This window comes from Sus scrofa, chromosome 13 (assembly GCF_000003025.6).
Source record: "Sus scrofa isolate TJ Tabasco breed Duroc chromosome 13, Sscrofa11.1, whole genome shotgun sequence".
Taxonomy (NCBI): domain Eukaryota; kingdom Metazoa; phylum Chordata; class Mammalia; order Artiodactyla; family Suidae; genus Sus; species Sus scrofa.
Window position 1 is genome coordinate 153,660,760 of NC_010455.5, and position 17,832 is coordinate 153,678,591.

At 35.6% G+C, this 17,832-nt stretch overlaps 1 protein-coding gene across 10 annotated transcripts in view; it reads left to right on the plus strand.

Annotated features, from left to right (window-relative positions):
* Positions 1-17,832, plus strand: part of CBLB (Cbl proto-oncogene B) — a 219,591-nt gene that overhangs the window by 180,235 nt on the left and 21,524 nt on the right. For 7 of the 10 annotated variants that reach the window (XM_021070494.1, XM_021070495.1, XM_021070489.1 and 4 more), the window contains exons 14-17: positions 9,693-9,836; positions 13,331-13,428; positions 13,545-13,676; positions 16,370-16,510. In XM_021070494.1, the coding sequence (XP_020926153.1) occupies positions 9,693-9,836; positions 13,331-13,428; positions 13,545-13,676; positions 16,370-16,510 (515 nt within the window). The remainder of the gene's footprint in view (positions 1-9,692; positions 9,837-13,330; positions 13,429-13,544; positions 13,677-16,369; positions 16,511-17,832) is intronic. The other 3 variants (XM_021070490.1, XM_021070492.1, XM_021070496.1) reach the window with 3 other exon arrangements.

The window sequence follows — 17,832 nt, forward strand, 5'->3', positions numbered from 1 at the left end:
CGATTAATAATGGAATAATTACTTCCAGGTAAGATAATGTTCTAGAATGCTGAGAAATAATCATTTTTTAGAATATTTTTCTTGTTCCATGTCTTTTAGAAATTGGTCTTCTGTACTTTTGATATATTGATCTTAAGCTTTCTGATACAGATGAATCAAAAGACCATTTTTTATAAAAAGAGTTTTTTGTTGTTGAAAGTGGTGGTGATCATTGTTATTTTTTTTAAAAAAAAAGCTGATATTTTAAGCTCGAGAACTCGAGAATCCAAATTTTGCCTGGCTATCCTATTTTCATTCAGTTGTGTTTACTGACTGGAGATTCAGAATGAACAAGATCAAATCTCATCACTGAAATCTGTGCTCTAGTTAGGAAGAACAGAAAGTAAACAAGTAACTATAGTAAATCACCAGGTAATGGTAAGCGCTAGGAGGAAAAATAAAGCAGGGGAAGGGATCAAGAGTGATAGCAAGGTTTATACTTTACATGAGGCCATTGGAAAGGGTCATATTGAACAGAAACCTGAAAGAAGGGAGCAAACCTTTAGTTGTCTGGGTGAAGAGCATAAAAGCTAGGCAGAACTCAAGTGCAAAACAGGCAAGTGAATCCTTTTAGCAATCTGGAGAAGGCAAGAAGGGCCTGCTGGTTCTGAATAAGGTATACAGGAGCTAAACTGTATACTGCCTTTAAGGCCAGCATAAAATTTTGGTTTGGTTAGTTTTAGGAGCCAATGAAAGGTTTTGATCAATGTTGTAACATGATGGTTTGCATTTTTAAAAAGTTTCACTGGTGGCTACATGGAGAATTGTCTTTAGGAGAACAGAAGGGGAAGCTGGGAGACCAGGGGTGAGAATAGTCATCTGATTTGATGGACCGGTAAGATGGACAGGGCTTTGACTGGAGTGATGTAGATGGAATTATAGGGTCTGTTTTGGGTTGTATTTTGATCCAGCAGTTCCTGTTAATAAACTGGATGTCTACAAGGTATGATAAGTCAAGGATGATACTTATGTAGGTTTTTAGCTAAAGAAACTAGGTGAATGGGTTGGTGCCATTTACCAAAGGGGGAGGGAGGTTGGAGAGGGAGCAGGTGTGGGAAAGGGGCAGAGGTAGTAAGATTAAGACTTTAAGATCTCTTGAGTTCGAGATGCCTATTACACCATGCATCCAATTAGTGATGTTAAGAGGCCTGTTGGGCATACCATCTAAGCCTTAACTTGATATTCAGGTAAATATTTCAGTAGGTTCTAAAGCTGATGAAGTCATTTCTACATGGCCAGTGCCCAAATTTAGTAGATTGGTTAGTCTCTTAGATATATTAATATAATCCTATAAGATTTAAAAAAATAATATAGGAACTCATATGTTAAAATATCACCTTACAAAAACTATACCACTTACCCCTGAAATGTTGATATTGTAGAAAACTTATTTAGAACATTTCTGTGTAGTAAATTTTACTAAACATTATCTATCATTGATTGTCAAAATCTCCCTTTATATAACAAATTGCTGGGGAAAATAAACTTAGAAATGTGGATTTGCAAATGTAGCCTCAACTACTGCCTCCTTCCAGTGAGGTATCTAAGAGGTCCACACTCCAGATACCATTGACATCCATGCTGTGTGGGTGCCTGTGAGTGTGGCTGTCTTCAAATATTGGCCAAAATGGTCTATAGATAGGTGCAAAAGGAGAAAGCTAGACCAATTTGACTGAAACAGAAGTCAAATTCATGCGAGTGGGGAAGTTTGTGTTTTGTTTTGCTGTTTTTGACTGGAGAGTAAAAGAAAGAGAAAAAAGGACTAAGCCATAGGAGCTAGTAAAACAAGCTATTAAACATTGTTGCTTAAAGGTAATAAGCTTGATGAGAATTTTTCATCTTAGACATGGTGCATACTGGGCTTCATGACTCTGTTTAATGGCAAAAGAGCCCGAAAGCATGTTTCTGTTGTTGCCACCCGAGGAGGCAATAGGCACTTCAGTTTTATATTAATCCTATTAATGTCCAATAATAATATCATTGATTTAAAGATAAGGAAATGGAAGATCAAAGTGTATGTAAGAGCTACTCTTTTCTTAACCATGGTGACTAAAAACTGATGTTCTTCTGTGAATTTTTTTTTTTTTTTTTGTCTTTTTGCTATTTCTTGGGCTGCTCCCTCGGCATATGGAGGTTCCCAGGCTAGGGGTCGAATTGGAGCTGTAGCCACCGGCCTACGCCAGAGCCACAGCAACACAGGATCCGAGCTGCGTCTGCAACCTATACCACAGCTCACGGCAACGCCGGATTTGTTAACCACTGCGCAACGACGGGAACTCCTCTTCTGTGAATTTTTGAACCAGCTTTCATTCTAGTATCTTGAAATATTTTTGGGATTTGCCAAGATGACACACTCTTTTTGCTTTTTGTTTATCTTGGGTAGATGGACAGGCACACTGTTATGGAAGATGGCTGTCCTTTGTCAATTGACAGGATATATATGGGATGGTGTGGGATGAGTCCTTTTCAGTTTGTTCACTCTGATCGCTGTGGTGGTCTTCTCTCATTAATGTAGCATGTAGAAATGGTACAAACGTTTGGTTTCGACCTACTGATGAGACTCAGTATTTGAAACTTAGACTTTATTTTTTCTGTATATTCTTGATTTATAAGTGAAGTTTTGTTGAAATCTCCTGCAAAGCAGCTTAACCATCCTAATATAGGTTTTCTAATGTTTTGTGATGAGTCCCTAAGAACCTACTTGTTGACAGATTGATGAGAAGAATTGAGGGCTGCAAGTATATCATTTCAAATTAGTCTCAACAGAAAGAAAAATAGTGTGTGGAATGGGTTCAAAGTAAATACTATGGGCATTATTTTTCTTTTTATTTTAGTATTATAATTTCTAAATTCAGATAGAATTATAACCTCTGTCTCATCCTTTGTGGGCAAATGACATTTGGAGGATGGCTAAAATCCGGGTGGGGGAATGCCACTAATTCCACTAATCTTTCATTTTCTCTGACTAAAAGCTAGATGAAAACTGATATTAACGTCAATCCCAGTTGTCTGACAAATTTGTTACTTGTAATTGACCATAAAACTGATTTATGATCATAAATAATGAGGTGGCCTTAGAAACATGAGCCATTGGATTCTATTTAAATATGCAGTCTGAACTACATTGCTTACACTCTCTTTTTTGTCCCATGGAGGCATAATCTACCATATAGCCTCTATTTCTCCATGAACATATTGATCCATTCATACAAAATGTATAGGGTTAAAATAAGATTTTATTTTCACATTAAGTGAGGGCATCTCGGCATATTCTTCCACATTCAAGAATTTTGTTTTTTTTAATAATGATTTTTATTTTTTCCATTATAGCTGATTTGCAGTGTGATGGCAATTTTCTACTGCACAGCAAGGTGACCTAGTCACACATACATGTATACATTCTTTTTTCTCACATTATCATGCTCCATCACAAGTGACCAGACATAGTTCCCAGTGCTGTACAGCAGGATCCCATTGCTTATCCATTCCAAAGGCAATAGTTTCCATCTGTTAACCCCAAATTCCCAGTCCCTCACCCTCCCTCTTGACCACCACAAGTCTGTTCTCCATGTCCATGATTTTATCTGTAGAAAGGTTCATTTGTGCCATATATTAGATTACAGATATAAGTGAAATCATACTGTATTTCTCTTTTTCTTTCTGACTTACTTCACTTAGTATGAGAGTCTCTAGCTCCATCCATGTTACAAATGGCATTACATTCAAGAATTTCTTACGTTTCTGCTGACATTTCTCTGTAGACTCAAATGGAATTAGATAAGTGATTTGAATGCCACTAGGGATATTAAGCATATTTATTTGTGAAAGATGCTTATCTGCAATATCTTAAATGAGTTAAAATGAATTTTTAACCTTAAAATGAAATTTTTCCAATTGGTAAATTAAAATTCACCCCATTTTATTAATGTTCAGTTTCCTGAGTTTTGGCAAATACAGTCATGTATCACAATTAAGATACAGAACAGTTCCATCACCTCAAAAAATCCCCTGGGTTTCGTGGCAGTTTCAGCCCTTTTCCTAAAACTCTGGAAATAACCAATTTGATTCATGTTTATATAGTTTTGCCTTTTCTAGAAGGTCATATAAATAGAATCATAGAGTATATAACCTTTTGAGTTTGGCTTCTTTGTACTTAACACAATGCACTAGAGATTCATTTAGGTTATCAAATATTAATCAATAGTTTGTTCCTTTTTTTTGTTCAGATTAAGTATTCCATTGTAAAACACACTACAGTTTGTTTATCCATCCTTCCAAAAGGACATTTGGCTTGTGTAAAGTTATCGGCGATTATAAATACTCCCGCAGTAAATATCATCCTGAAGTCGTGTTTTTTTTTTTTTTTTTTTTTTTTTTTGGTCTTTTTCGGGCCACACCCACGACATATGGAGATTTCCAGGCTAGGGTTCTCATTGGAGCTACAGCTGCTGGCCTATACCACAGCCACAGCAATGCCAGATCCTTAACCTGCTGAGCAAGTCCAGGGATCGAACCCACAACCTCATGGTTCCTAGTTGGATTAGTTTCTGCTGCACCACGACGGGAACTCCATGAAGTCTTTAATGTTCAACACGTATTAGAAAACTAGAGTCTCAAAAAAAAAAAAAAAAAAAGAGTTCCTTCAATATCTATTTTCTTGATTTCTAAAGCAGTCCCCTAAAAGTGTTAGAAATGAATACTGGTCCTGAATAACTTAAAAATTAACTTCAAATGTGTTTCTCCAACTTTATGAACAAGTCAGTGAGAATGCTTATCATTAAAGCTTAAGGCTTATATTCAGTCTAATAATATACCACTCTGATTCTTCTTGACATCATCAAAGAATCTTCAAAATTAGTACATATATTTATAAAACTCACTCTGAGATACTGGGGAAATGACTTACATGTGGCAGTCATGCAATACTCAATTCAAATAGAGCTAGATTTTTGTAACCACTTTTCTCCATATGGTCTCTGATTTCTCTGAGTTAGGTGTTTTCTCTGTCAGGATTAGGATAGTTAATAGAAGAAATATGGGCAGGCTCTGAAGATTCAGGGTTTTTGGGTTTTTTTTTTTTTTTTTTTTGTCTTTCTTTCTTTTCTAGGGCCATGCTTGCCCCATATGGAGGTTCCCAGGCTAGGGGTCTAATTGGAGCTGTAGCCGCCAGCCTACACCAGAGCCACAACAATGCCAGATTCAAGCCGCATCTATGACCTACATCACAGATCAGGGCAATGCCGGATCCTCAACCCACTGAGCAAGGCCAGGGATTGAACCCACAACCTGTGGTTCCTAGTCGGATTTGTTAACCACTGAGCCACGGCGGGAACTCCAGATTCAGTTTTAATAAAAGATATTTTTTAAAACTTCGCCTTCAGAGATTATTAAAGATGATTGTTACATGTAGAAAACAAGCAAAATGATATATCTTGAATGCTTTTCTACATTATGAAAGGATCCTAAAAATGATTGCTTTCTTTCCTGTAACAGCTTGGTCATGTTTTTGTCTGTTAGCCTTTCATTCTTTTTGTCTAAAAGTTTATGGTACTTCATGGAACACATACCATACCAGGCCTCAGTTGACTCAGGATGTGCTCTTCAGTGTTTTGCAATTAAGACATAAATACAAGAAAGATGTAAATTACTTTACAGAAAACACAATGTCAGTGGATGAACATTTACTAAATACACATAAAAGACTGAAGTTCAAAGAAAATTACCATTTTCTGGGACAATGTCACAGGAAGTTCATCTATAGACAGTAAAAATGTGTGTTTCTACTTTTTTTTTTCCTTGAAAAGGTGATAAATTAATGAAAGCATCAGGGATTGTTCAAGTGAAGGAAAGCAAAGCACTTGGGCAGGGTGATGTTTGAGGTATAAGTTATTTAGGTAAAGCCAAAGGGATATGCAGAAGGTTACCCTTTGATTCCATGCTTCTCACACCAGGAATATAGCAGGCTGTAGAGGACAGCACCTGTGAGCCTTCAGTTCCAAAATGCAAAAATCACTAATTAAGGACAGCATTAGAAATTATATTCTTGGTTTGTTTCAAGTATGCCCATGAAGAAAGTGGATGTATTTCTTACTAAAGATTTAAATAACACACACTGAATTTAACAAGAGGTGCAGACTGTGGAGAAGATGGCTGTATATCTTGAAGAGAGTGTGTCCTTGTACATTACCAGTGAATTAACTCAGGAATGACAGCCACAGTGTACAACAGTCTCTGAATGTGTGATGATAATATAAATGGAATGAAGTACTTGGTGTAAATGATAGTAGGATGGATTACTTGGCAGCTCTGACTTGGAACCAGTCAAATAAAATTGATCTATTCTTCTGGTATCCTAAAAATTTCTCATGTGCTAAATCAATGAATATTTTCCCATGTCCTGTAAGTTAGATATTTTCTCCACTACCCAAAGTAAACATACATGATAGCTAATGAAATTCTTAAACTTATTATTTTTACTGCTTATCTCCTTGAAAGGAGACCTGAACCTTTTTTTTTTTTTTTCCTTTTTAAGGCTGTCTGCAGCATATGAAAGTTCCCAGGTTGGGATTTGAATCGGAGCTGCCTCCACAACCTACACCACAGCTCATGGCATCGCCAGATTCTTAACCCATTGAGCAAAGCTAGGGATCGAACCCACATCCTCATGGATACTAGTCAGATTCATAACCTGCTGAGTGAGCCACAATAGGAACTCCCTGAATCTACTTTTTGAATGAGTTTATGAAGGGGAAAAAAATCCGTGTACAGTTTACAAGGAATGTAATGATTTAAATGAATTGAGATTTCTTTTTTGGTATTTTATGTACAACTTCATCTGTTTGTACTTTCCTTGTCTGTTATTTTTTTTTAAGACTTTATATTTTTAGAGCCCTTTTAAATTCACAGCAGAATTAAGGAGAAAGTACAGATATTTCCCATAGACCTCCAGTCCCCACAAATGCCTAGTCTTCCTCATTATCAACATCCACCATCATAGGAATACATTTGTTAAAAATGATGAACACATAATTTACCCATAGTTCATAGTTTACGATTCTATTTTTTAATCATAGAATTGCTTTTATTTTTCTCTTCGGAATGAAAATCAATTCTGTATAAAAATCTACATAATATTAGTAAAATGCACTGGTATGATATTCTCATAAATTGGCTTATTTTAACTAGACTATTATACTGATTTTAAAAGTTTATACTAAAAATAAGAAAAATAAAATCTGACTCTTTAGAACTTTATTAAAATAGTGACAAATGAGATATCTAAGCATTTTTTCTTTTCAGACTTAGATATGCAGCTAACATCACTTGAAGCCTATTTTCACTTCTAGATATAATTCACTAAACTCCATTTAAGCTAATTATCTATGACCAGTAAGTTTTAGCAGCAAGTCCTTATAATTCCATAAAATATTAGATGGGCTTTGTTTTTCGTTTTCTTCAGGAATACTCCATCTGTTGATTTGCAGCAGAGCTAAAGAGTAGGGGGAAATTACTCAAATTATTTATCATTGAGGGTAAAGTATGGAATCAGCCAGAACAAATGAGATTTCAAAAGTTGTCCCCCCCCCCTTTTTTTTTTTTTTTTTTTTTGCATCACAGTGCATTGCTTCTTTGAAAACTCTTAACTTTTTGGAACTAAGCTGCAACAAGCAGGTGGAACATTCCTGACATTAATGTGGTTGTTGAATATTTGGTCAACAAGTCTTTTTCTTTTATATAGTATATGCTTGATTGCATTGGAAAAAAATTCATTAACATGAAAGTATATTAGAACATAGAAAGGATATGTATTTTTCTTATTTCTTTTGCTAATAGAACCCATTCTAGTCCTTGAGTTAGCTAAATTTATAACCATGTTTATAAGAACTTGTAAAAAGGGAATGTTTGAAATCCCTGCTCTCATTCGCATCAGGTCATCATTTTGCAGTTCACATACTGCATTCATTTGAAATGTACGTCTTCCAAGGTTAAACTACAGTAGGTGTAACCCTTAGGTTATTAATGAGATTATTAGCTTGTGCTCTGGGCAGTGACAGTGGACTTTCTGTCACTGTATCACTGTGCCTTCATCTCACCATAAACCGTCATTTGAATTCTAAGTTCGCTCAAATAAACAAGAATTCAAAAATTGGTATTGAAAAAGTCTTCAAAGACGGTTAAAAATACACTTTTGAAAAATCTTAGGAGAGATTTTTCTTTCATCTCTGAACTTCCTAAACTCTCAGATATTTAGTTGAAATTTGAAAATCTTTAAGTTTTTCAGAATGTCTTCTTGTAGTAGGCATAAAGAAAAGCCCTTAAAATTGCTTTCATATTAACTAGCAAGGAGAAATAAAAATGAAAACAATATTTCCGTCTTGATGGCTCATATACCAAAGGCCTCTTGCTCCCTCTACAGAAGGTGCTTTAAAATTGCAGTCACAAAGATTAAAAAAAAATTTTGGTTAATGAAACATTAACCTTGAGGTTCATGATTCACAAAAAACTTTGGATTTATATATACCTCCAGTGTCTGACTTGTTGGTTGTCCTGAAGCTGGTCTGGGTAGATTTGTCTTTCCACTTTGATATTTTTCACTGGTGTCAGCAAGGGTTAGGATAAACTGCATTAGCAACAACTGTTAAAACTGGAAAAAGTATGTTTTTGTTGGCTTGCTTATTGGCCTTGTTTGTTTACCCACATGGATGAGTAAAATCCCTGAAGATTTCTTTTGATATCAGGTGATTATTTTACACATTTTCATTCTGTTTTACTTAACCAAGGAATTTAAGTCATAAAAATAATATGTTACATATTAAATAACTTAATAAATTCTCTTATTATCTCCTTCTAATTGTTCCAGTCTTTTTTAGATCTTAGTTGTTTGGGGGAAAAAAATTAACAATCTGAATTGTAACTAACAGAGAAAAGAACTGTTTCATTTAGTTAAACTGGATTTTTTTTTTTTTTCAATGATAAGCAATATTCATGAGACAAAGTTGACCTGTTTTGTTTTGTTTTTTTATGGCCGAACCTGTGGCATACGGAGGTTCTCAGGCTAGGAGTCGAATCAGAGCTACAGCTGCTGGCCTACACCACAGCCACAGCAATGCCGGATCCGAACCGGGTCTGCGACCTGCACCACAGCTCATGGCAATGCCGGATCCTTAGCCCACTGAGTGAGGCCAGCAATCTAACCCACAGCCTCATGGTTCCTAGTTGGATTCATTTCTGCTGTGCCATGAGAGAACTCCTGACCTTGCTATAAATACTTCATTATGTATAAAATCATCCATATGTATGTGTGTACCTGTATCATCTTAATTTACCAATTTAAATTAATTTGAAACAAAATGTTAGTATTTTAATAGTTTTGATAAATAACTTTATGGATTCTCTTACAACTCCACGACCTTTTTATTTCATTTGACAGGTTAATAGTTTCTCTTATTGTGACATTTTATAAAATCTTTTATTCTACCAATAGAGTCTTAACAAGAGTTTGAAAATCTTTCATTTATATACAGTATAAGAACAGCTTTTCTGATGGTACCTTAATGACTGAAAAATATAAGTGAATTTGAATATGTCACATTAGACTTGTCTGTTTTAAATTATGCTAAAACTAGACTGGATTTTTTTCCCCCCTCTGGTAGGTGTACTGGTCCATTAGCAAATTCCCTTTCAGAGAAAAGAGATCCAGTAGAGGAAGATGATGATGAATACAAGATTCCTTCATCCCATCCTGTTTCCCTGAATTCACAACCATCTCATTGTCATAATGTAAAACCTCCTCCTAGGTAAGAATATGGGCCACTTTTTATCACCTCACATCTGCATAAGCATTATCATTTGTGATATTTGTTTTGAAGCAGCTGAATCACAACTGTTTAGTTAAAAATCCTTGATTTCTTGCTTAAAGCCTCTTCTACCTATAATACTATTTTCTTCATTGTTTTTAGAGACAATAAAAAAGATGCAATTTCCATTCATTAGGAAGTCCTTTGACTAAATTAGTTGACTAGTAAGTCTGGTGGAATAAGTTGCTGCGTCCTTACCCCCCCAAAAAACTTATACTCTAATGAAACTTTGTGGTAAGTTACATGTAGTAGTGATTAATTCATGAATTTTAAATAAGCTATTTTCAGTGCATTTTTATCAGTTCTAAGCACGTATTTCATAAAGAAAATTTAGTGTTTAGACACTAGGGTATTATGCCAACTTTCCTTAGAATTTTTCTCCATGATGTAAAGACTAGTATAATTTATATTCATTTTCTTTCTTGGTGTGCTACTTTTAGTCAGATCTTAAAGAATTTTTAAAAATTGTTTCCCTTGGAGTTCCCATTGTGGCACAGCGGAAATCAGTCCAACTAGGAACCATGAAGTTTCAGGATCAATCCCTGGCCTTATACAGTAGGTTAAGGATCCAGCATTGCTATGAGCTGTGGTGTAGGTTGCAGATGTGTCTTGGATCCTCCCTTGCTGTGACTGTGGTGAAGGCCAGCAGCCGCAGCTCTGATTTGACTCCTAGCCTGGGGACCTCCATATGCCACGAGTGTGGCCTTAAAAAAAAAAAATTGTTTACCTTAACAATTTTTTGTCAGATACTGTTTTACTTTTCCTTGGATCAAACAAGAATGTGAGAAATAGTGTGTTGTTTTCTTCTTGACAGTTGTTTATTCTCAGTATTTGGAAACAACCTTAGGTCTTTGAAGTGGCATCGCCATTGAGGTATATAAGACAATAAAAATAGGCAATCCATATTGAAATACTAGCTTGCCTTTAAGTAGAAGGCTGATTCTGCATTTACATAATTGAATTAGTAAATCATGATCTAATATTTTTATCTAATTGACATATGAAGTAGGTCAAATCTCAGTTTCAAACTTGTTTTCTGAGCTCCAGTTTTCTTTGTATAATCAAATCCCTGGAGCTATGTCTGGCACGTAGAAGAGGGCTCAGCTACTGCTGGTGGCCCAGCCTTCTTGCTTTCCACTGTCTCTTTATTGACTCAGGGATAGGAGAGCTGTTGAACACTTTAATCATCTATGTCATCTTTACTCAGCGTGCCATCTTCTTTTGAGGTCAAGTCAATCAACAGAAAGCATTTTATGAGTCGAGCACTTCTTTCTTTTCAGATGAAAAATCTAAAAAAATGCTGTCATGCCTTTCTTTGAGTATAGCAGTGCATACTTGGAAAAGAGAAGCAAATCTTCATTTTAACCAGAGGTCTGCTTTAATGAGTTACATAGTTAGAATTATCAACACTCTGCAGAACTATTAACACTTTGCCATCCAGAGCTATTTCAAAGCAAGAACCAAAGCTTTCTTAGTGATTGCTGGTCTTGTAAGATATTTGCTGGTAAAACAGTATCATTGAGAGGACAGAGAAATAACTGAGTGATATGAATTTATTATGTAAGATAAACCAAATGTCTATTACTCTTATTAGAGAAAAGTTATTCCTTTACATCAAATATAAATTATTAAAATGTTCAGTTCCCTTGGCCCTTACAAATGTATAGCAATTTTTAAAAATTGAAACAAGATGAGCTTCTTTGGTCTCCTTGGGATCTCATTTTTTTTCATCGCTGGAGAAGTAAGGGGTATAATTTTAACACTTTAAATTTTAATTGTCACATCATATTGGATGAGACTTTGGTGGCAGGCCTCCCAAATCCTGAAAATAAATTTGATTTATGACCACCATTACCATCTTTCCACTGTTATAGAGAAGTAATAAATGTTGATAATCCCTAAACTTAATTGGAGTGAATTTTTTTATCTGGTTAGTTCTTGAAAGCTGGTGGATGAAATATCTTCCTAGGTCCTCTACAAAGCACTTTAAACTTAGACACATCTTTTCCCTCTCTGTCTCCCCCCAACCCCGGAACATCAGGAAAAGTAAATTGTCAGTATATGGAAAAAGTTAAACTGTGGATGAATAATTCAGTTTCAGTAAAAATCCATCATTATTATGAAAATTCAATACATGATAACTATTTTTAAATGAACCATCTCTGGCCCCTTAAAGAGACATGGCCACCAGGGAGAATGAAAATGAATTTCAGATGAAGCACTTTGCAATAACTATTCAAATATCCACTATCTCTTCTATTATGTATGTATTTTTACTTTGTCCCAAAAACTCAGAGTAAATCAGAGAAAAGTAAAATATAAACTCTGCTTTCTCTAGCTCATTGTGAGCAGAATAGCTTGGTGAGCAGATGGTCCGTTGCTGCACAGCTGTCTTCTGAAGGCAAAATCTGTATCCGTGTATTCATTTTCTTCCCTTCCTGTTGCTGTCTTCCTGTGCCCCAGTTTTATCCATTGTGCTCATAGTATGATTCCAAAACATTAATACCAATAGCAAAAACACTTGTTTGGTAAATATTACCCTTTTACAGGCATGCAGATTAAAATATTTGTTGTGTACCCAAGGCCTTTGCTACAGTTGTTTTCTTTTTTTTTTTTTTTTTTTTTTAACTTTATGGCCACACGTGAGGAATATGGAAGGTCCTGGGCCAGGGATTGAATCTGAGCACATATGTGACCTATGCTTGCAGCCCTGTCCTTTATCCCACTACATCAGGCAAGGGTTTGAACTAGGCCTCCACAGTGACCTGAACCACTACAGTTGGATTCTTAACCTCCTGCACCACAGTGGGAACGCCTACGGTCATTGCTCCATAGCTAGACGTCTGAAGTGCCAGAGTTTTGTTCATGGCAGTGGTGAAATAATACACCAGACTCTAGGATTTTGGGATATGCCTATCTGAATTTTAATGGGCTTTGTGAATGTTTAATAATTCTCCTTCTTTAATGGGCTCTAGTTTATTATAAGGAAAACTTAAATTACGGAAATAAAAATATGCTGTTAAATACCATTGGCCATAAGGAAGTCATTGGGACTTTTTTTTTTTTTTTGTCTTACTAACTTTTTTCTTCAAAAACTTGGTAAGGTGGTATTGAAATTTTCCAAAATTATCTGTTAATTCCATAGGTGTGTTGAGGGTATCAACAATGTGGCCCTTGTAATTCTTGGTTTCACTTAAAAAAAAAAAAAAAAAAAAGACTGTCCTCCATGGGATATTTACTTCTGCCTTGTTAAGGTATTTGAGTAAGAGTATATAAATAATATTATTTATACTTTTGCCAGAAAAGTAAATTTATATTTATTTTCCAACTTTATTATAGGAGCAGGGTGGCTATTTACCATTATTCCCCCCCAAATGACTTTTAAATGGAAAGTAATTGTCCTCATGATGTTTGTCCTTTGATTTCTGCTCTAGGTCTTGTGATAATGGTCATTGTCTATTGAATGGAACACATGGTACATCTTCAGAGATGAAGAAATCAAACCTCCCTGAGTTAGGCATATATTTAAAGGGTAGGTACATAAAACATATTGTCTTTATATTCTCTATCAAAATGGTCAGAATTTAAAGGCAAAATTCCTGCCACTGTTTTACCAAAAATACATTAAGATTTTGTGTTATCCTCTAGGAGATGTTTTTGATTCAGCCTCTGATCCTGTGCCATCACCACCTGCCAGGCCTCCAACTCGGGACAATCCCAAGCATGGTGCTTCACTCAACAGGACGCCCTCTGATTATGACCTTCTCATCCCTCCATTAGGTTGAAACCTTTAAAACAATTCAAAAAAGCCACCCTGCCACCTCTTTCAATTAATATCTGAATTACCAGGATTCATAGTTCAGTGTTACGCAGACTCTCCAGGTTATGAATTTGTCTTAATCAGGTTGGATTCTCCAGATGATAGTGGCTCTTAGGTTCACGTGACCATTATCCCATTAAATGACTGAAGGAGTAGTGTACATAGTGGGCATCAATCAGGCTTTTATCAAGTTGTCTTTTCCTGTACTATGAGGTTATGGTTCATTCTCCTAGGGCTTGTATTCTAGTAGATATGGAATATTTGCCTGAGATTTTAAGTACAGTTCTTTAAAAAAAAAAAAAAAACCTATTGGAATATAAATGCTTTACAGTGTTGTCTTAGCTTCAGGTGTACAGCAAAGTTATTCAGTTATGTATATACATATATCCACTCTTTTTCAGACTTTTCTTTCCCATATAGGTTACTACAGAATATTGGGTAGAGTTCCCTGTGCTGTAGTACAATTCTTAATGAATGTGTATTTACTTTTTCTTTTAGTATGAAATGACCCAGTTCCACTTAGCTAATTACATTTTGGAAACTTACATATTTTACTCTAGAGAGCTGAGAATAAATTGTGTCCTGTACTCATTATAACTAGAACACATTCAAAGCAGCTCAGTTTCTCTGTTTCAGATTTTACTATAAAGTACACTAATGTGTGTGTATGTACACAGGTGAAGGTACACATAGGTGTGTATGTAAAAGTTGGCTGGTGCAGAAGTCTATTAATTCTAGGTAGGAGGCTACTCATCCTATTTTTAGAGGAAGACAGTTGAAACCCTTACACAAGTTAAGGTTTCATAATGAGTCACCATAATGTATGATGAAGGTTCACTTGTAATCTTATCTGAATTGATTATCAGGCTACTAGAAATGAACTTTTCCATTTTTTCCCCCAAAACACCATCAACAGTGTTTCCAGTTATAATTGAATGTCTTTTGCTCCTGTTCTTTCTGTTGTTCAGTGGTTTATTCCTACCTACATTGATTACTAGAGCTCCCCCAACTTCCTTCTTTGCCTACTGTCTTTTTCTCCCCTTTCACTTCTTCCTGTATGTTGACCTATCAACTTTGTCTTCATGACCTAGATCAGCATTATCCAAAAGAACTTTATGTGGTGACATAAAGGATTTATACCTGCAACTGTAGAGCTGAATTTGAGTTTATTTATATTTAAATGGCTGTATGTGGATAGTGACTACCATATTGAACAATGCAGATAAATGTTCCAACCCCTCTTTTTAACTCAACCTTCCTTTGGCTTTTCTTGTACATCTCATGTTTTATTTATACTATTCACTCTGCCTGGAAGACACCATCCTTGCATTTGATGAGCAAATGTTTTTAAGCCCCTGATATCCCAGGCCTTCCTGTTCTTGGTAACACCTTGCTGAATGCCACTCTCTGCATTTCTATTCCCTCTTAGAAGGCATCTCTCTCTCTCTCTCTCTCTCTCTCTGTCAGACCTATAGGATTTTCGCCTATGAATATTTGTGAACTTTCCTTAGATCTCCTTGTGGAATCCAAGCCCCATGGGTTAAGACCTTATGACTCTGATCTTCACATTACCCATGTGCCTAGCACGGTGCCTGACATTTTAGAGGTTGATAAAGGATTTGACTGAATAAGATAATGTAGCAGATAACCGAAGGTTGGAATGATAGCAAAATGCTCTCTCTCCTCTCCCTTCATATATTTTACGTTAGAAAAATATTTATGATCATTAGAGAAAATATTTTGAATATTTTTTGCAAGACAAGCTGGATGAGTGGTAAAACCATTTTTATTTAAATATACCTTTATATTTCAGCCAATATATTTTAATCCACGTGAATTTTTATTACTGGAATATATGTAGGTACTTACACGTTTTTTCATTCACAGAGTATTTGAAATCGCTTACAAAAATACAGGCACAGCAATTTTATTTTTCAAAGAATCAAGATAAGGGAAAATAGGAGTTGAACAGTAAGATGTGGCAGGGGAAAAATAAGTAGACATTAAAGCATGCTGCATTATTCCACAGTTACTAAAGCTGGGAACTATGCAAATATAAGTAACTCGCTTAGGGACCCCCTATTTAACTGTTTCTCTTTAAATGTGTCTGATAAGTATAAAAATCATATTCCTCTACTGCAGGTGCATTTTCTGTATATTTTGACAATGAAATATATGGAGCATTAGTTTGAGTGAATTAAAGTCCAGCGGAGCAAACCTTAAAGGATAATCTATTTTGTGACATTAAATTTTTGTGCATAGTGTAACTTTCTAATTAGAGGCCATGAATTCTTATTGTTACACAAAAATTCTCTTTTGATGATGTGACTTGTAATATTTAGTTCATACTTGCAATGTCTTAATATTATAAAGGTCACAAGTGAATAATAAACTGTTTCAAGACCTGAAATGCTGCTTTTTAATAGAGAGGCCTGAGAGAAGGTCTGCGTGCACACGTGTGTGTGTGTCTGTGCTTCTCTCTAAACACCCGCCACAAAATAATCAGCTCCCATTGTTAGAGTCAGTGAACAGCTAGATAAACCCTGCAGGTGAAGTTCTTTATAAGTAGCAAGAGAAAATCATTACTTTTGCCTGATACTGTGTTTTGATTAATGAAGTTCCACTGTTGATATTGACCTTTCTTTAAATGCAGGTGAAGATGCTTTTGATGCCCTCCCCCCATCCCTCCCACCTCCCCCACCTCCCGCAAGGCATAGCCTCATCGAACATTCAAAACCTCCTGGCTCCAGTAGTCGACCATCCTCAGGACAAGATCTTTTCCTCCTTCCATCAGGTAGGAAGGAAAAGCCAAGCAAAACTTTGCACTTGAAGTAAAAATATTTCTAAGATCAGACAGTCAAATAAGCATTAGTAATTCATTGGTTTCTAGCTCCCAAGCAGAAAAATCTCAGGGTGGGGAAAATAGCAGTTGGGTGGGTTTATCTGACAACTGTTGGTTTAATTCCAAAAAGACAACAAAAACAGCAAAAGCAGAGAGAAAAACCATATGATATCATTTATATCAGGAATCTAATAGGTGGCACAAATGAACCTTATTACCACAGAAAAGAAAGTCATGGACTTGGAGAATAGACTTGTGGTTGCCAAGGGGGAGGGAGAGGGATGGATTGGGACCTTGGGGTTAATAGATACAGACTATTGCCTTTGGAATGGATTAGCAATGAGATGCTGCTGTGTAGCACTGGGAACTATGTCTAGTCACTTATAATGGAGCATGACAATGTGAGAAAAAAGAATGTATACAAGAATGTATACCTGTATGTGTAACTGGGTCACCATACTGTACAGTAGAAAAAAAAAAATGTATTGGGAAAATTAAAAAAAAAAAAAAAAACAGCAAAAGCAAGAAGGAATTGTAGAATTTAAAAATGGTGCTGTAGAGATGATCCGGTCCAGATAATCCCTGTATATGCTACAGAAGGTGTCCCTGAGGACCAGAAGGGCCCCTGTGTCTGGGTTAAAAGTCATGGGGACAAATGTAGACTCTTTCTCCTGATTCTGACTGCAATAATTTTTTTCTAATGATATGTTTAAAATTTTTCATGTAATATGCTTTAGGGTCATAATTTTATTCAAAAACATAATATTTGGGTAAATTATAACATTAATAGATATGTTTGAAATACCTGCATTTTTTTGCTTTGTTACTGTTTTTGTTTTTAATGTCTCAGTGTATCTACTAAAATTATTGGTCTTCAAGGAAAAATTCAATACATGGCTTTTTTTTTTAACTTGAGTAGAAATAAAAATAGATTTAATAAACCATCCATTCCACTCATCAGAATTGTCAGGAAAAAAAATTCAGTTACGTTGAATCTGCTAATATTAATCTCTTCCATCCAGTTAGTCCTATTGGTGATACTGTGATCTATATTCTGAAACATTTGCCTCCTCAGTTTGGTTTAGTTAAACATAAAGATTTTCTTTTTTAACAGCTGCTTTACATTTGTGTGTTAAGTCATTGAAACCCTTTTAATAGTGCTCAGTTTGTCCTTTGGCCACCTACATACTTCATGGAGAACTTGGGAATCTTAACCAGTATCATTCATCTTTAATGTTCATTTTTCTCAGGTTTCCCCCATCCCCATTGGCTCA